Genomic DNA, 19,578 nt, shown 5'->3' on the forward strand with positions numbered 1-19,578 from the left:
CAAATTATAATAGTTCCTTAGAAACTGTTCCTTCTTTTGTCACCTCTTTTGTGTATGTGTCACAGTGACTAAAGTGAATTAAGACAGGAATATAAGACAGGAAAAATTAGACTAGAAAATAGAAAGCTTAGGAGGAGGACGTAGAATCTAAGATCCAACTAGCTGCAGCTTTTTTTTTTTTTTTGGACAAATATACAAGTGTTTCTGCATTATAACCAAAGGGACTTAAATTAGAAAATAAAAAAGTAACTTACAGGACTTCGTGAAGAAATCTCCTGTCTGACATTATTTAAAGTGGGTTTTGGCCTTGCCCATTATGTGGGAGTTCCTTGAGCAGGGATTGAACCTGCACCACAGCAGCAACCTGAGCTGCTACAATGACAATCCTAGATCCTTAACCTGCTACACCACACACAAGAGAGCTCATCTGTAGTCATATAGCTGGAAATATTCACATAAGGGCTTCAAGTAGATCACGCAGGTATCATAAGGTAGCTGAAAATATTACACTGCATATCAGATACAGTGTCTAACACATTATACACCTACAATGCTACTGCTGATACAAGGCGAGGGAGGAAGCAATAAGCAAATAGGCAAATAATGCAGATAGTCCCTTCGACTCCATTACTCAAAAAAAAAAAAAAAAAAAAAAAAAAAAAAAAAAAAAAAAAAAGTGCTTAAAAACTGCTGATAAAACAAACCTTTTTGGGAAGAGGTTCCTCGTTGGTCATCTTGAATCCTAGAAAAAGGAGTAGAGAAATAAGAGTCAATTCTGGAAAGACAGAAACAAAAAAAATTGCTGGCTTCTTCAGACAATTTATTACTGAGCCCAGTTATGACCAAATCATTAGGTAATTTTTAAAAAATTAAAATAGCAGTGATAACACCAGAATCTTAACCCACTGAGCCACAAGGGAACTCCTACTAGACTAGCTTCAGACTTAGACAGGGAGTTCCCGTTGTGGCGCAGTAGTTAACGAATCCGACTAGGAACCATGAGGTGGCGGGTTCGATCCCTGCCCTTGCTCAGTGGGTTAACGATCCGGCGTTGCCGTGAGTTGTTGTGTAGGTCGCAGATGTGGCTCGGATCCCATGTTGCTGTGGCCCTGGTGTAGGCTGGCAGCTACAGCTCCGATTCGACCCCTAGCCTGGGAACCTCCATATGCCGCGGGAGCGGCCCAAGAAATGGCAAAAAAAAAAAAAAAGAATTACAGACAGGTTGCAAAGATATTATAGATAGGATTCCCATATACTCTGCACCCAGTCTCTCCTTTGTTACGACCTTACGTTACTACTGTTACTAGGTTATTTCCTTTTTTAAAAAATCCTCTTATAAAAAAGTTGATCATTCTTTTTAAGGTTGCCATAAGGATCAAGAGAAATACAATTTTTCAATGCATTCTTTCTTTTTTTGCTTTTTAGGGCCCCACCTGCAGCATATGAAGGTTCCAGGCTAGGGGTCAAATTGGTGCTATAGCTGCTGGCCTAGGCCACAGCCACGTAGGATCCAAGATGTGTCTGTGACCTACACCATAGCTCACGGCAACACCAGATCCTTAACCTGCTGAGTGAGGCCAGGGATCCAACCTGCATCCTCCTGGATGCTAGTCAGATTTGTTTCTGCTGAGCCACAACGGGAAATCCTATCAATGCATTATTACAACTGCTCAATGAAAGACATCTTGCAGCGGAAGTGATAGGTTTAGTGTTGAAGTCAGATACTGACCTCAGGCACTATCCCAGGCATCTTGGTAAAAGGATACAGAAGGATAATACCAGGAGTTCCCACTGTGGCTCAGTGGGTTAGGAATCTGACTAGTATCCAAGAGGATGTGGGTTCGATCCCTGGCCTTTCTCTGAGGGTTAAGGATCCGGCATTGTCACAAGCTGTGGCGTAGGTTGCAGATGCTGTGGTGTAGGCCAGCAGCTGCAGTTGCTAAGCCTTTCCTTTTGCAGAATTACATTGTATAAAATTCACCTAATCCTTTTGAGAAAAATAAAACACTCCCATCAATTTTATTATGTTTACTGAGAACACTTCTGCTACTTCCTAATTCTCAAATGTAACAGAGATAATAAACTATGTTACTCCTGGGTATCATTACTAAGAGCAGAGTCAGGAATATCCCCAAATACCTTCAACTTTCTATTTCATTTTATTTACTTATACTTGTTACAAACTCCAAACTATTAAAAATTCAACAAAAGAAAAGTCAGTCAGTCACGGAGATGTAAGTGACAGCATGGTGACTATAGTTACAATCTCAACCCTCTAAGTCAAATATTCTCATCATGTTGTCATTAAACCCTGATTCAGATTAGGTATACCAAATGGAAGACATCAGCACATTTTAGGGAAAAAAAATCAGAAATTTCTGGCTTAATTCTTCCTTCTTTGATAATCTTAACACTGGATGTAACAAACAAAAACCCGAGCATACAACCCTTGTTTCTGAACTGACAGAGTTAATCAAGTCTCTCTGACCAATCAGTATCTATGAAGACATGACCCTATTTCTACAATTTTTTTCTTTTTAGGGCCGCACCCATAGCATATGAAGGTTCTCTAGGCTAGGGGTTAAATTGGAGCTACAGCTGTCAGCCTACACCAGAGCCACAGCAATGTAGGATCCGAGCCGTGTCTGGGACCTACACCACAGCTCACAGAAACACCAGATCCTTAACCCACTGAGTGAGGCCAGGGATCAAACCCGAAACCTCATGGTTACTAGTCAGATTTGCTTCTGCTGCGCCACAACGGGAACTCCTATTTCTACAATTTAAAAATCTGTGTTCTTCAGAACTGGCTGACGTACATGGAGAGCAGACTTGTGGTTGCCAAAAGGGAGAGGGGGAGTGGAATGGACTGGGAGTTTGGGGTCAACAGATGCAAACTATCACATTTAGAATGGATAAGCAATGAAGTCCTGCTGTATAGCACTGGGACCTATATCCAACCACTTGTAACAGATCATGATAGAATATAATATGAGAAGTGTGTGCATACATATACATATGACTGGGTCACTTTCCTGTACAGCAGAAAGTGATACAACACTGTAAATCAACTATACTTTAAAAATATTTTGGAGTTCCCGTTGTGGCTCAGTGGTTAACGAATCCGACTGGGAACCATGAGGTTGTGGGTGTGATCCCTGGTCTTGCTCAGTGGGTTAAGGATCCAGTGTTCCCATGAGCTGTGGTATAGGTCACAGATGTGGCTTGGATCTGGCACTGCTGTGTCTGTGGTGTAGGCCGGCGGCTACAGCTCCGATTAGACCCCTAGCCTGGGAACCTCCATATGCCTCGGGAGCGGCCCTAGAAACGGCTAAATGGCAAAAAGACAAAAAAACAAAAATCGTTCTTTTTTTGGCTGCGGTGTGCACATCTTGATGTGGGAATCTCAGTTTCCAGACTAGGGACTGAACCTGGGCCGCAGAAGTGAAAGCCTAACCACTAGACTACCAAAGAACCCGTAAAAATCTGTATTCTTTAAATTGGTCTTTGTCTACTTTAGGCCCCCAATTACCCAGCTTATACTCTCTGCTGCAAGTTAGAGACAGCTGCTTAGTGACTATCCCAAGCAGTTCCAATAGTAAATCCAATCATTTAGGAAGCAAACTCTCACCATATTTATCTCCAGAGGCCTACTTCCATTTTAGCTTGTTTTTTTTTTTTTTTTTGGTATTTTTTTTGGCCGTGCGCATGGCATATGGAAGTTCCTGGGCCAGTGATGGAACCTGCACCACAGCAGCAACCTGAGCAGCTACAGAGACAATGTCAGATCTTTAACCAGCTGTGCCATAGCAGGAACTCCAATATTACCATGGTTTTAATGTGAGTTCACTCCACTAGGCTGCAACCTTTTGGAATCCACAATCAAGTGTGATGTTTCCTTGAACTTCCCATTTGCCTAGAGCTAAATATAGGAGAAAGATAATGTATTTAATTAAAAACAAACTACAAGAAATAATTTTGCTATTGACTCAAAAATTGTGCACACCAATTCCTTGCTATCCCTTTTATTTTTTTCTCAACTCTTCCCATGACCTGACATTTTATTTTATTTTGCTTTTTAGGGCCACACCCACAGGATATGGAAGTTCCCAGGCTAGGGGTTGACTTGGAGCTGCAGTTGCTGGCCTACACCACAGGCTATGGCAACATCAGATCCTTAACCCACTGAGCCAGGCCAGGGGTTGAATCTGCATCCTCATGGATACTAGCTGGGTTCGTTACCGTTGCGCCACAACAGGAACTCCAACCTGACATTTTATATACCTAGCTGTTCTTCCCAGTTATAAGCTCCATGAAAGAATCAGTCACTGCTGCTGCCACAGTACATATAGTAGGCATTAAAATACACCATAGGAGTTCCCGTCGTGGCGCAGTGGTTAATCCGACTAGGAACCATGAGGTCTCGGGTTCGGTGCCTGCCCTTGCTCAGTGGGTTAACGATCCGGCGTTGCCGTGAGCTGTGCAGACAAGCAGCTCGGATTCTGTGTTGCTGTGGCTCTGGCGTAGGTCAGTGGCTACAGCTCCGATTCGACCCCTAGCCTGGGAACCTCCATAAGCCGCAGGAGCAGCCCAAAGAAATAGCAAAAAGACCAAAAAAAAAAAAAAAAAAAAAAACAAAACTCCAAAAAACAAACACCGTAAATGAAAAGTATGACAAATGAATTTGTTTCGGTTACTATTCAAATCGTAAAAGTGAGGAGTACCCCATGTGGCACAGGGGAAATGAGACTAGTATCCACAAAAAACAAACAACAAAACCCACAAAACCTCTTGAGTATCATAGATAATATTTAATATAAACTCATTTTAAAAACTAGTACATGTTTCTACAACCTGACACCTCCCCCCAGGTTTATTTGTTCATTCTTTTCTTAATATATACTTATACAGATTCTTAAAAGAGTATTAAAATAAACCTAATTGCAACTTTAATTAGCAGTAAATCAGCTAAACTGTTTTTAAAGGGTATTTGAAGGACTGGGAAACACATAAAGAAGTTCAAATAACCCTGCTTTTCTAGAAAGTGGCAAACTGTGAAAACAAAAAAAAAGCAGGAGAACCTCTGAGCCTCAGTTTCCCCATTTTAAAAAGGATTACCACCAGCATAGCTCCAAATTATTGTGCTATTTTTGAAAATAAATATTAGCCTTTTGGCATAGTGACTGACACAAAGTAAGCATTTTATTATTAGTTTCCCTCTTCCCATTAGGGAATAAAGAAAAAAACCACCATAAAAAATAAGGATGCTCAATCATACTTCATAAAGAATCTGAAGAGAGAATTCACAAATTGAGGATAAGAATCTTAACATGTTCCTGTTTTTGTTTCTAAGCCCCACTGCAGAATTCTTGGTGACACCCCCCCCCCCAATTTTCAGAATTCTTAACAGCAGGTTATTTACATTTTTAGCCATAGCTTACTCTCTTTTGAAAAGTTTGATGCTGGGTAGACTTCAATTACACATTGCTTAGAGGATATCTAGATTTTCTTCATAAAAACAAACATCTAAATGTGTAATGTTAAGTCGGGGTAAATACGAGTTTCGTATATATATTTGCATTTCATATGTTGGCTCTCAATCACATGTCATTCCACCTTATGGAATATGTAACTTAGGAAATCAAAGCATAAGCATTTAGAAAAAATTCCCTCATCTTTAGCTGATGAAAAGTCAATCTTTGCTTGAGATTCCATGACGTGCCACAGTAGTGAAATGGACAGTGCGGCAAAAGGCAAATTAGAACAGCCTTAAAATTTGAAAACACCAACATTCAAACTATTTATTCAAAACAGAACCTGATCCTCAATTCTGCCTTTGACACTGCACATGTGCTATGCAATTTATTACTTTTCAAGGCCATTTTAAAAAAGCACAATTGACAAGCACAATAACCACTTAAAGTCAATTCTAGATTCATAAAGAGCATGTATATTGCAGGTTCTTAGAACAGTCTAGTCTCATATCAGAAAAACAGAGTAACTGAATTATCATTTGGAGTTGAACCTTAAATCTTGAAGGGAAAAAAATGAATATATACCTACTGCTATGAGTCACTTATTTAATAACCATAACTTTTCAAAGTTAGTCCCCATTTTCCAGATGATGAAGAGTTATGAGTCAGATTAAAACAACTATTAATCTAAAATAGGGAGTTAGGACCCCAAACTCAGTGCCTCTTAAAAGCTGGTAATGATGAAGATGGACCATTCTCCCACCCCTCCATCCTCAACAATGATTAAGCTTAGCTAGCTAAAGTAGAGAACGGAAAAAAGCAAGAGAAAAAAAATAAAAACCGGCAAATCTGGCTACCTTTTAGCAAGCTTAAGAAGACTGGTTAAAATACTATTTTATGTTGTATGTAAAAGTTTGTTATCCACGTCAAGAACTCAGAAATAATATAGTTCTCGTGTTTAGAATGTCAGAATCTACTCTTGATGCTTTACACTGACAGACAGCTTTGGCTGGAGAACTCAGTTTTGGCTGGCTAGGTGTCTAGCATCCCAGATTCCAGTACTTCCCTGGCTCTTGGTGTCGTAAGTTCTCCCTTAACAGAGCATCACGCACTAGCCCACACAACTTCAGTAAGAAAGCATGTACCTTGCTGAAACTAATCATAATCCAACTTAAGGAACTAATCTGACACTGTAAAGTCTACTAGTGAGGAACTGGAAGACCAGCTTGTCTTGACTATGTAGCAGCAAGCCACTACTTGGACTGCAGTCTCCCAATCAGCAAGAAGAGGATACCAATTTTCCCTGCTTTGCAAAGTGCCGCACATCTCAATGCTTCAAGTGCCATAAAGATGCCATACAAACAAAAAAAATTCAAATTTAAATACTAACATTAACATAAAAGAGAACTTTAATGTGCTTTTAGGAAAGATTAAATTCCACCAACTATATTTCAAGACTTGAGAACATTTACTTATAGCACTGGTTCTAATCTGATGCACCACCTTTATATCCAATGAGATACACTGTTATAAGAATCGAAGTTTTGCTCTGACAAGCTTGGTAGCAGAAAATATTTAGAGGCAGAAGAGTGAGTGATAATAAAAAACAAGAATAAACCAAATGAACACTATCTAGGTCTTGTTTTGCCAAAGGATCCCACAAATTTTTAGGAGCAAAGAACATTTTTTTCAGAAGTGAGATAATGTACAATTATATGAAAATGATCAACAAGACATCTAAAAAAATGTTGTCTAGGGTATTCCAGTCTACATATATACACACAAAACTGTAAGGGACCCTGAAAACTAATAACTTCATAATTATTAGCTTTCAGAGCTAATAACTTCTAATAACTTGTATTACTGCAACTGTCATCTCCACGTCATAACGCTGCCATGGGTTTTCTACACTATACTAACTCATTTCTGGCAAATACACAAAATTCAACCAGAAATCTAGATATTATTAAGTTTCATAGATGAGCTAAGTAAAAAACAGCAGTGCCTGGGACACACTTATTATTACTTTTGTCCTTCTGGACTTCGAAATTGCCTGAGTTCCACCACTGAGAAGTGAAAATACTGATCACTTAACTACAGCCATCTGCTTAAAATAATGCAAGATTTGAAAGAACTCAAGGAATACAGCCACCCAAACCCTTAAAATCGAACCCCATCTTTATCACAAGTCCCAATTTCTTTAAATTTTTTTTGTTTTTGTCAAATTTTTTGTCTTTTAGTCTAAAATTTTTATTATAGTTAATTTACAATGTTCTGTCAACTTGTATTGTTCAGCAAAGGGACCCAGTTATTTATATATATATATACATACACACACACTTTTTCTCACATTGCCCTGCATTGGGTTCCACTACAAGTGATTAGATACAGCTCCCTGTGTATACAGCAAGATCTTTCCCAATTTCTAATGCTCGTGATTTCTTTTCCCAACTTGCCTAATCGGACGCTACTGAATGACAGGTGTAAATAAATAAAATGCAGGCATCTTGCAATTTTTTAACAGAGCTTTAAATACCTCTATGTTTATGTCACAGAAACCTTAACAGTCAAAATTTTAAAATAAAAAACTCAGTGGATAATCACTTCCCCTGTACGCCTGACACTCATGTAACATTGTAAATCAACAACAATTCAAGTTTTTTTAAAAGTGCAAAAAACCCGCTTAGAACTTGGGGTGAAAAACCTGTGACTTCCACTTTTCTTCTTCAGCAATGGAATTAATTAAATTCTGAGATGGAAAACGAGAGGAGCAACTCAGGACTGTAACATACCCATGGAAGTATTTTTCTATCTCGGGCAAAAGAACAGTTTCCTACTTCACAATCAGGGTTCCTTAGGATTTTCACATAGTCCTTTGGGATCAAACAGCCAAGTGACTTCATCAAAACAAGAACCTGGACTTTCCCACTGAGGTGTTCCCCACTGACTAGAGAAACAGGGTTCTAAGAAATTAAAAACAGCTTTATAGGAATCCAAGACGAGAGTTTAAAATGCTATGAAGATCTCGGGCTCAAAAGAGCATGTATTTTAAAAACCACGATGCGTGCAATCATTTGAAAATGGAAGTCCACAAGAAAACGCAGCGGCGGTAATACCCCACTGCGCGACGTGAAATTCGGTCAACGAACGCTGCTTTCCCTCCCCTGCTGAGCTCGTGGGTGCCGCCAGACCGCGGGATCCGCTCGAAAGGAGGTGGGCGCCGGCGGCACCGAGGCGGGGACGGGACGCGCGCCGAGGGGGCGGCCTCCCGGTGCCGCCGGCCCGCGGGAGCGCCCACCTCGCCCTCGGGCCCGGAGACGGAGAGCGAAGGTAAAATGGCCTCGGGGCGGCGGAAGTGTGCCCGCAGCAGGAAGGCGGCGCGGCTAACGGGAGGCTGGCGGGCCCGGGGACCCCGAGTCGCCCTCCGTGCCCTGTCCGCCCCTTTGCCGGGCCAGGCGGCCGCGCCTCAGCCCCGGGGACCCTGAGGTCCTCGCCGCCGCTCTGGCCGGGGCCCGGCCCGCACCTACCTCTCCGGACGGAGGCCGCGCGGGCGCCGCCCAGTCACATAGGCCGACCGCGCGCCGCCGCTCGCTGCCCGGGCCGCCCGACCGCGCTGCCGCCGGCCCCCGCGCGCCTCCTCCCGCCGCAGCCCTGGCGCTCCCCTTTATTTGCGGGTCTCGCTGCCACAAAATGGCGCTGAGGGAGGAAGCGAGGCCCCGTCGCCCCACCCCCTTCCCCGCTCCTCCCGCCGCGCCGCCCCGCCCCGCGCCGCCGCCGCCGCCGGCGCCCGCCCTTCTCCATCCCGCCATGTTCGCGCTCGGCCCGCTCACCGACGAGTCACCTCCCGGACGCGGACGCAGCGACCCGCCCGCCAGGCCCCGCCGCGGAGAGGAAAGACGAATGGAAGGCGCCCGCTGGGGGCCTCGAGGCGCTCGGGGAGGAGCTGCGCCTAGTGGCACGGCCCGCGGCCGCCCCAGCGCTTCCAGCTCGGCGGGGGCGGGGAGGGAAGCGGGCCGCGGGGAGGGGTGAGCCGCGAGGTCGCAGGTCAGCCGCGGGGCATCACGGGAAGGCCGGCGGGGGTCGCGCTCGGTGGCGCTGGTTGGACGCGCTCGCTGGGCCACCTGCGGCTGCAGCGCGGCCTCTGGCGGAGGAATCTGGGCGAAGGCGGCGCGTGATTGGCCGCGTCTTGGTGCAGCTCCCAGCCGTGGTGCCTCCGCGTGCTGGCGGCCAGGTGCGACCTCGGCAGCGGGCCGTGGGCTGGGCGGCTGGGCAGTGTGGACTCCGCGAGGCCTCACTAGGTTTTGAGAATTTAGAAACCGGGGCTCCCTCTTTCTTCGGGAAGGACGGCCTCTTGGACGCTTGGTTTGTCCCCGCCTTGACATCTCGAGGCGCAACCGGGGAGCTATTGTTGTCTAGCGGAGAGGTTGTGCGTATGTCAGCAGCCCTAGGGGCACCTTGGTCATCCAGAAACAAGGGACCGGAGAACCTTGGAAGGTTTTTGAACCTAGTAATGTAAGTTTTAAAATTTGAATATATTCCCTTACACAAGACTGTGTCATCCGGACCCACGCATAAACGGGATGGTGTTACCTGGTCGACGTGAAGTCTCTTACCCTTACTACAGGGGTCAGGTAATTCTTTTAATTTGGCTGGTATTATCTAGCCTTACCCAAACCATTTATCCTCAAAGGACGTGTGCTGGAATGAGATAATTTATAAGGATAGTATTAAAGTGTGTTCAAAGACCAAAATCCGAAGAGAAAAATGTGCAAGGCATGAATAGACATTTCACACCAAAGAACAGCAATGATCCTTAAATATGAACGGTTGTTTGTCCTCGCGCGTAATGGAAATGCACATTGGAATTCTACGAATAAACCGTGCTCATTAACCTTCTGGTAGGAATTGGAAAGTGATTCAAGCCCTATGGAGTACCAAGATTATATATGCACTTATTCACATGTCTTGCAAATTCCACCTCTAACCCTCACCTGATTCTGAAAATACATCCTCACATACAGAAACAACATGTAGGCAAGGTTTCTTGTTGCAGTGTCCTCACAGAAGTTTAGAAATCGGAGTTCCTGTTGTGGCTCAGCGGTTAACAAACCCAACTAACATCCATGGGTTCGATCCCTGGCCTCCCTCAGTGGGTTATGGATCTGGCGTTGCTGTGGCTGTGGTGTAGGCCGGCAGCTACAGCTCTGATTTGACCCCTACCCTGGGAACCTCCGCATGCTGCGGGTGCAGACCTAGAAAGACCAAAAAAAAGAGAAAAAGAAATAACCCATATGTCCGTTAGTAGGGAACTGGCTATACATGATCCATCCCTACCATGGGGTATGGGATACAGTACAACCATAAAGTATGAGGATAATATTTATGTGTTGCTATGAAATGCATCCCAACCTATATGGAAAATTGGAAGCATATCTTAGAAACAGTAAAAATGGTCATTCATCTAGGAATTCCTGCTGTGGTGAAACTGGCAGAGGTTGGGGGGGGCATCATGGGAGCATCGTGTGGCAGGTTTGGTCCCTGGTCCCTCACAGTGGGTTAAAGTTCCAGTGTTGCCGAAGTTGCAGCAGCTCAGGAACTCCATATGCTGTGGGGTGGCCAAAAGTGGAAAAGAAAGAAAGAAAGAAAAATAAGTGGTTATCTGCGGAAGTTCCCATGTGGCTCCGCAGGTTAAATGTCCGGTGTCGTCACTGCGGTGGCTCAGGTTGCTGCTGTGGCATGGGTTTGATCTCTGGCCCCTGAATTTTGCATGCTGTGGGGACGGGACAAAAGGGGGTTACATATAGAGGGTGGTGGAGGAGAAAGAAAAGCAACACTTTTTCTGAATTTGAACTTTTAAAGTTTTATATAGCAGAGAAAGTAAATTTAAAAGGAAGCAAAAGTTGATAGCAAATTAAGCTTAACTCTGAGTCACATTGGTAGCGTAACTGTGTTGTTACACAGAGAAAAGGATTATTTCCCCAGGACTTTTGGACAGGGTACTCTAAGAGAATTATCTGGTGGGATATAGTCTAAGGATGAGAAAGAAGTGCAAAGGAATCTTTAGCTTCACTCTGTTTTATAATTAATGGTAGTATTGTTGCTGTGGCTTTGAAACTATGTGTATTGTAGGATAATGCAAATAATTTAATTTTATTTTCTTTTTATGGTTGCCCCCAGTGACATATGGACATTCCTGGGCTAGAGCCTGAATCAGAGCTGCAGCTGCCAGCTGATGCCACCACATCAGATTTGCTGTTGCCACACTTGTGACCTGCACCACAGCCTCTGGCCATGCCAGATCCTTAACCCACTGAGCGAGGCCAGAGATTGAACCCGAATCCTCATGGATACTAGTTGGGTTCTTAACCTGCTGAGCCACAATGGGAACTCCTTAGTGTTTTAAAGTACAAGACTTTCAGTGTAAGAGAAATGAGGTATAAATAGAAAATCAAGGAAGTTCAGGAAAAAAATCCGTCATACCTTTGAATTGGATATATCAATTTGCGCACACGATTTTAAAAGTAAATGTCCTAGGTCTGTGCCCCATAAGGGCCTAGAAGCACTAGGATGGTGACCAATTGTCCCAATTTGCCAGGGACTGAGGATTTCCACAGATGCTATTGTGTTAAAACTGAAAGTGGGAGTTCCCATCGTGGCTCAGTGGTTAACGAACCTGACTAGTATCCTTGAGGACGCGGGTTCAATCCCTGGCTCTGCTCAGTGGGTTAAGGATCTGGCATTGCTGTAAGCTGTGGTGTAGGTTGAAGACTCGGCTGTGGTGTTGACCGGCAGCTACAGCTCCGATTTGACCCCTAGCCTTGGAACCTGCATATGCTGCAGGTGTGGCCCTAAAAAGACCTAAGACAAAAAAAACAAAACACAAAACTCGGAAGTGTTCCAGACAAATCGGGATGGCTGGTCACCTTGACAGTAACAGTGGCAGTACACCTGGCGTCCAGCTCATGACTCCTAAGTTCCATTCTCACAAAATAGATCCAGAGCTCCTCAGAGAAGTGTCTAGTTCCAGTTCTGGGTCAGGGAAAGCACAGGGTGAAATAGACGTTTTGTTGTGCCTGGGTGCAAAGGAAGTGCTTAGGCTGATGCAGATATGTCAGCAGGACTCGGGAGAGCAGGTGAGACTAATCTTCAGGGAGAGAAGTCAAATCCGTGCTTGGCTCTGAGTGCAGAAGAGCAGGAATCAGTTGGAAAGGAACCTGGGGAACTTTGGGGGGGAGGTTGATGAAAATATTCCACATTATGGGAGTTCCCGTTGTGCCTCAGCAGAAATGAATCTGACTAGTATCCACAAGGACGGAGGTTCGATCCCTGGCTTCGCTCAGTGGGTTAAGGATTCGGCGGTGCCTTGAGCTATGGTGTAGGTTGCAGATCTGGCATTGTTGTGGCTGTGGTGTAGGCCGGTAGCTCCGATTTGACCCCTTGCCTGGGAACCTCCATATGCCACAGCCCTCAAAAGCAAAAAAAAAAAAAAAAGAAAATATCCCACGTTATGATTAGAGTGATGGTTACCCAGTAGATACATTTGTCAATATTCATCCCAAAAAGAAAAATGAGTTATTTTGTGGTGCAGTGGATTAAGGATCCGTATTGTCACTGCAGTGGCCTGGGTTGCTGCTGTGGCGAAGGTTCCATCCCTGGCCCAGGAACTTCCACGTGCATAGCAAGGCCAGAAAAAAAAAAATCCAGGAGTACCACTAAAATGAGTGAGCTTAATGTGAATTATTCCTCATGTATGTGATACCTTTATTGTATATGTCATTAATTTTATCCTCATGTGTATGTAAATTATACCTCAATAACATGTGATAAAGTTGATTTCCTGCGAACATCTGCTATAGCACAGGCGTCCTCACCATCGCTTGCATTTGGGTGACTCGAAAGGCAGACAGGAGTGGGAAGGCTTCGTAGTGAGATGAAAGGCTTCACGTGTGCCCGCCCTGTTGGAGGCTGTTGGCACAGAGAAGCTGGAGGCAGCTGGCTAGAAGCAGGGCAGAGTTCCCTTTGTGGCACAGCAGAAATGAATCCGACTAGGAACCATGAGGTTGGGGGTTCAGTGCCTGGCCTCGTTTCAGTGGGTTAAGGATCCGGCGTTGCCATGAGCTGTGGTGTAGGTCACAGATGAGGCTTGGATCTGGCGTTGCTGTGGCTCTGGTGTAGGCCGGCAGCTACAGTTCCGATTTAACCCCTAGCTTGGGACCTTCCATATGTCATGGGTGCAGCCCTAAAAAGCAAAAAAAAAAAGCCCCTAGAAGCAGGGCATCCAGTGTGATTGGTTAGGGGTTGGTTTTCTCTGGTAGGTTCTCAGTTTCAAGTGGGGACAAAAATTAGAGAAGCTGTCAGTTTTTAATCAAGTCTGGGCCATTTTGAGCTCATTGTTGTAGGTTATTTTTTCTCTTCCTGCATTGTTCCTTGTGACAACTATCTGAATTCCTGTGAGTTTGACTTATAGCAGGCTGTTTCAGGGCTTAGTTATCAGAGATAAAAGAATTGGTTTCCTGGGCAGGTTGCGGGTCAGAATTCTTTTTTTTTTTTTTTGTCTTTTGTTCTTTTTAGGGCCAAATGTGTGGCATATACAGGGTCCCAGGCTAGGGGTCTAATTGGAGCTACAGCTGCCGGCCTACACCACAGCCACCGCAATGTCAGATCAGAGTGGTGTCTGGGACCTACACCACAGCTCACAGCAACGCCCGATCCCCAACCCACTGAGCAAGGCCAGGGATCGAACCTGCAACTTCATGGTTCCTAGTTGGATTCGTTTCCACTGCACCACAACGGGAACTCCAGCATTCTATTTTTATATGTGATCTGGCCTGTCTATTTGTATATTCAGTCTTCAGAAGCAGAGGGGTGTTTTTTTTTTTTTTTTTTTCCTCCCCTTTTTTTGGCCATGACCAGGGCATGTGGAAGTTTCTGGGCCAGGGATTGAACTACAGCAGGACCACTGTAGTGACAAGGCTGGATTCCTCAGTCCACTGAGCCACACAGGAACTCTAAGAAGTAAATTTATTTTATTTTATTTTGTCTTTTTGTCTAAGAAGTAAGTTTTAAAAAGACATTGGTGGAGTCCTGTTGTGGCTTGGCAGGTTACGAACCCTGTGAGGATATGGATTTAATCCCTGGCCTCACTCAGTGGGGTAGGGATCCAGTGTTGCTGCGAGCTGTGGTGTAGGCCAGCAGCTGCAGCTCCAATTCAACCCCTGGCTTTGCAGAACTTCCATATGCCACACGTGCAGGAAAAAAAAGAAAGATTGATTAAAAAAATAAAAAGACATAAGAACCAGCTTGAAGAATCTCCCACAGGCCAAATTTAGGGCAATTTTAGCATCAAAAAGAAAATGACTACAATTGCTTGTAAATACTAAATAGGTAGCAATCTGACTCTGATTACACCTGGATTACACTTGACGAGGGCCAGACCAAGCTGGTGCTGTCATTGGAAATGATGATTATATCAGCCTACTCCTTCTCTGGAAATTAGCTATTAAGAGCAAAACATAAGTGTTTGCCCTGCCTTAAAAAAAAAAAAAAAGAAAAATTGTGGTTCCCTCTGGGTAGATGAGGAAAAACTCTTCTTTCTAGTAGGGTGTTAGAAAAAAACTATAGACTGGAGTTCCCGTCGTGGCTCAGTGGTTAACGAATCTGACTAGGAACCATGAGGCTGCGGGTTCGATCCCTGGTCTTGCTCAGTGGGTTAAGGATCCGGATTAAGGATTGCCATCAGCTGTGGTGTAGGTTGCAGACGCAGCTCGGATCCCGCGTTGTTGTGTCTGTGGTGTAGGCCGGCGGCTACAGCTCCGATTTGACTCCTAGCCTGAGAACCTCCATATGCCATGGGAGCAGCCCAAGAAATGGCAAAAAGAAAAAAAAAAAATCCTATAGACCAAATGATGTAATTAGAAAATAACTGTCGTGCAAGTCCTAAACAAATAATTGATCCAGGCAAGGGTTATTAATGGCCTTTAAAACCTTTAGATGACACACTGCTGTGAAAAGGGAGCATTCCTGTGGCACAGAAATTCGGCTCCATAAGGTACCTAGCTGTGAGGAGAACACACTTGTGTAGTGGAGCCATCTAGTGGTCACCACCGGAACCAAACAGTCCCATTTAGAATCTGAAATAGTGGGACAACCTCCCTCCATTCCTCATTGGCGGTTAGCATCAGCGACTTTGTGTTTTTTTGGCTGCACCCTCAGCATGTGGAAGTTCCTGGAGCAGAGACTGAACCTGAGCTACAGCAGCGACCTAGGCTGCTGCAGTGACAATGCCGGGTCCTTAGCCCACTGAGCCACCAGGGAACTCCCAGGGACATTAATTTATTTAGCTTATGGTGTGTCAAATATGGAGATTCCTGGTTTTACATGTACAGAAGCTAAACCAGGCTCTCTGGACTAATTTTCTCTTTCTAAGCTACTGGCTTCTATACTGGCTTACAAACTTTTTCTGTGAGCAGCAGTGCAGTATGCCCACACAATATGTCTAATCTTTCAGATTTAATTAACACTTAAATTTCCTAACCACAATTAAAGCTAATAATGTTTAGTCTTCATCATTTTTGCAGACACCAAGAAACTCCACTGGTACTCTAAAAATGTAAGAAACATATATAATTAGATTTCTATCATAATTTTTACTAGTACTTTTTTTTTTTTTTTAATTTTAGGGCTGCACCCGTGGCATATGGACGTTCCCATGCTAGGGGTCAAATTGGAGCTGCCACTGCCAGCCTGTACCATAGCCACAGCAACTTGGGATCTGAGCTGAATCTGCGACCTACACCACAGTTCATGGCAACGCCAGACCCTCAGCCCACTGATGGAGGGCAGGGATTGAGCCCACATCCTCTTGGATACTAGTTGGGTTGGTAACCCACTGAGCCACAGCGGGAGCCCTAGCACTGGTTCTGAAATGTTCTTTCATTGCATCTCCTTGGACAGAGTGCTGAACACTTGCAGGCTTTGCTTTCTTGTATTGCTTTGATTTAATATTATTTGTCATATACACAAGAAATATATACTAGGTACCTGGCACTGTTGTGTTACATACAGGGTCTTCAGCCCAAACGGTGGCTGTGCAGTTGAGTTCTAAGTATTCTGAATCCTTGGTGGGAGCAGGGAGCAGAGATAGATAATAGAGGTGTGGGGAGCTCAGACTCACTGGCTCTTGGCTTGTCGGTGACTAGGAAATCCCTTCATTAGGAGAAATAAAAGCGATAATTGGAGATAATTTCCCTGTCTTGATCTCCATTCAGGGTAAATAACAGCTTTCTGAAAAGGATTGGCTGTGCCGGCGTGACTAGGCAGTGCCGCCCTCCTTCCAGCTTCCACCAGGGTCTGTGGCAGCGCTGCCCTGCTGGGAGCCGTGTTCCTCTTCTTGCTGCTGGTCCCCTGATTGTGTTTGAGCCATAATGTCTTCAGCTCCTGGGATGAATCATGGCTGGTACAAGGCAGTGTTCTTCGGTTTTGTTTTTTGGCCGAGCCCATGCCCTGTGGAAGTTCCTGGAACTACGTACAACCTTTGCCTGCAACAACTCTGGATCCTTTAACCCACTGAGCCGGCCCAGGGATTGAACCCCAGTCTTCGCAGAGACCAGAGTCACTGATTGTTTTTTGTTTTTTGTTTTTTTTTTCTTTTTTGGCCTCCCCATGGCATGTGGAGTCCTCGGGTAGGGATCCAATCCAAGCCTTGTTTGTGACCTGCAGCGCAGCTGTGGCAGCACCGGGCACTTGAACCCACGGTGCCAGGCCAGGGATCAAGCCTGTGTCCCAGGGCTGCAGAGGTGCTGCCCCTCCCTATCCTGCGGCAGCACAGCGGGAACTCCCCAATGTTTCTAAATACGAGTGCTGTTGGTGTTTTGAGTAAGACAAATCTTTTTGGTGTGTAAAAGTGTTCTGTGTATTTTGGAACATTGAGCATCCCTAGATTAACCCACTAAATGCCTGGAGCACCTCTCTTTTCGAGTGACAACCACAAGGGCTCCCTCTGTATTTCCAGTACTCCTAGATGGGCAGGATGCCCCATGAGAACCCCTGATTCATGGCGGGGGGGGGCATCGTCATGCCCAGTCTTCTTGCAGACAGAAGTGGCCAGTTGACCCGTTCTGGCCAGGACCCGAGGTGGTCTCCTGGGGCCTCTGAGAAAGATTTTCCTCTGTGATGGAAGTGAGGAGAAAGTGCTTCCTCCTCCCCTGTTTTTCTTGTGTCTTAGCCGAAGAAAAGGGAGAGGCGGGGCTGCTTTGCCTGTGCAGTGACCATCTTATGATCATGATGCATCAAGTGGCAAAACAGAAAGCAGCCTGCTGAGAAGGCAGAGTGCAGGGTGGAAAGTCCCTGGATCCTGCACAACACTGTTCTGCTTCCAATCCAGGGATTGCTGGTCGCTGGGCTTTTTGTGAAGTAAAAATGGAAAGTCCTCGTGTTTGAAACCACTGTCCAGCAGGATCCCTGTGAGCCATGGCCAAGCACGTTGACTAATAGTTACAGGAAAAGAGGGCACTTACCTGATAAACAAGTTAAAGAAAACGGAAAGTTACCCACAAAGCTAGGTTTTTCTCAGGACAAAATATGGATATTATAAAATAGGTGCAGAGTTGAATATTCAAATTGTTCAGATGTGAATTGTGTTTCCTTTACTGAAGCCACACATCAAAAGAACTGTTCTTCCTGTGGCATTTTGCTTTATTGTTTGGACATTATGGGATGACTCCAGCCCTCATTGTATAGTGGTGTGATAAAGCAGATCTTTAAATTCCATTATTCACTTCTAGAAAATCGAACTTTATAGGTACACAAATCTAGGTACATTATAAGGCTGTACACCCAGACCCAGGTACATTAAAAATACAAGGGGCTTGGAGAACCTTATTTTCAGAACTTTTCAAAATACTGTTCTGTTGGCTCTGATGCTTGCTAACTTTGTTTAACCTATGGGAGCAACAGGTAAATTCTGTTGGGACAAACACTCGGTGAAACCTCTTTTTAATTTTTAGAAAAGACGTCTCTCCATTTCCCACGAATTACAGACCCACTAGCCCAGGAGACAGTCCATCTGGAAACCACATGCCTGGCCCCCCGCCAAAGAGGCCCATTGAACTGTCGGCAGTTGGAACATTGACTGTGCAGGATCGATGCCTACAGACACCTGTGAGAACGATAGCAGACTTATTTTCATTGCCCTTCCTGCCTTTATTCGCCTCCTGTTTTCCTTTGTCCCACTCATCTGTGTCCGTGGCTGCCAGCCCAGTACAGGTCTTCATCTTTCCTCATGGATGACCGAAACAGCCTCCCAGTTGGTTCCCCGCTGCCCACCAGAACCATCTTGGGCACAACAAGCTAGCCCTTTTCTAACATAACTGAGTGAGGGCTTGTGTGCCCGCAGTGCAGAACGCCAAGCTCTGATAACAGGTGTCTGCAGCCAAGTAAGTTTACTTCCAGGGTGAGGGAGTAGGAGACAAGCCTCAGATCCACTGTCTCTTGAGTTAGGGATGTTTTCAAGGGGAACAATAAAGAGACTGGGATTCGTCATCATCTTGTGACATTTCCGAGACATTTCTTTTTTCCTTTTTGTCTTTTGTCCTTTTAGGGCTGCACCCGCGGCATATGGAGGTTCCCAGACTAAGGGTCTAATCAGAGCTACAGCTGCCAGCCTACGCCACCGCCACAGCAATGCCAGATCCGAGCTGCGTCTGCAACCTACACCACAGCTCACGGCAACACCAGATCCTTAACCCACTGAGCGAGGCCAGGGATCAAACCTGCAACCTCACGGTTCCTAGTTGGATTCGTTTCCACTGCACCATGACAGGAATTCCTCTGAGGCATTCTTAATCGTGGTTTGGGCAGTCAGGATGCGTCCAGCTTACCATTCTCTGGCCAGATAGCCCATGGCTCTGGGGTCTGTGAGCCCATCTTGCCCTGAAGACACAGCCCAAGTTTGTACCTTTTTTTTGTTTTGTTTTGGTTTTTTTGCCATTTCTTGGGCCGCTCCCATAGCATATGGAAGTTCCCAGGCTAGGGGTCGAATCGGAGCTGTAGCCACCAGCCTACACCAGAGCCACAGCAACGCGGGATCTGAGCCGTGCCTGCAACC

The 19,578-nt window shown here is 45.1% G+C and overlaps 2 protein-coding genes across 9 annotated transcripts in view; one reads left to right on the forward strand and one right to left on the reverse strand.

The window, feature by feature from the left end:
• WTAP (WT1 associated protein) overlaps positions 1 to 9,486 on the reverse strand; it is a 29,185-nt gene extending 19,699 nt beyond the window's left edge. For 4 of the 8 annotated variants that reach the window (XR_014812068.1, XR_014812052.1, XM_005659114.4 and 1 more), the window contains exons 1-2: positions 9,002 to 9,169; positions 705 to 742 (exon numbers count right to left, since the gene is read on the reverse strand). Coding sequence is in view for 3 of the 8 variants with exons in the window: in XM_005659114.4 (XP_005659171.1) it covers positions 705 to 734 (30 nt within the window). In the remaining 5 variants the exon portion in view is untranslated. 8 annotated transcript variants of the gene reach the window in all.
• LOC102157641 (uncharacterized) lies at positions 8,535 to 19,016 on the forward strand. The gene is made up of 5 exons (XM_085002353.1): positions 8,535 to 8,538; positions 8,664 to 8,829; positions 8,930 to 9,102; positions 9,176 to 9,986; positions 16,742 to 19,016. The coding sequence occupies exons 1-5, from the start codon at positions 8,535 to 8,537 to the stop codon at positions 16,896 to 16,898; spliced, it is 1,311 nt and encodes a 436-aa protein (XP_084858479.1). The 3' UTR covers positions 16,899 to 19,016.
• Positions 19,017 to 19,578: the final 562 nt, after the last annotated feature.

The sequence above is a fragment of the Sus scrofa genome, chromosome 1, assembly GCF_054392235.1.
Source record: "Sus scrofa isolate SSC_HxYL_T2T_F1_AM1 chromosome 1, Sscrofa_HxYL_maternal_Yorkshire_Landrace_v2.0, whole genome shotgun sequence".
In the NCBI taxonomy this organism is placed as follows: Eukaryota; Metazoa; Chordata; class Mammalia; order Artiodactyla; family Suidae; genus Sus; species Sus scrofa.

Coding starts and splice junctions, on each gene's coding strand:
- LOC102157641 (XM_085002353.1), top strand. Junction 8,830..8,929: donor ATGGCCTCGGGGCGGCGGAA/GTGTGCCCGCAG, acceptor TTGCCGGGCCAG/GCGGCCGCGCCTCAGCCCCG. Junction 9,103..9,175: donor CCGCGCTGCCGCCGGCCCCC/GCGCGCCTCCTC, acceptor AATGGCGCTGAG/GGAGGAAGCGAGGCCCCGTC.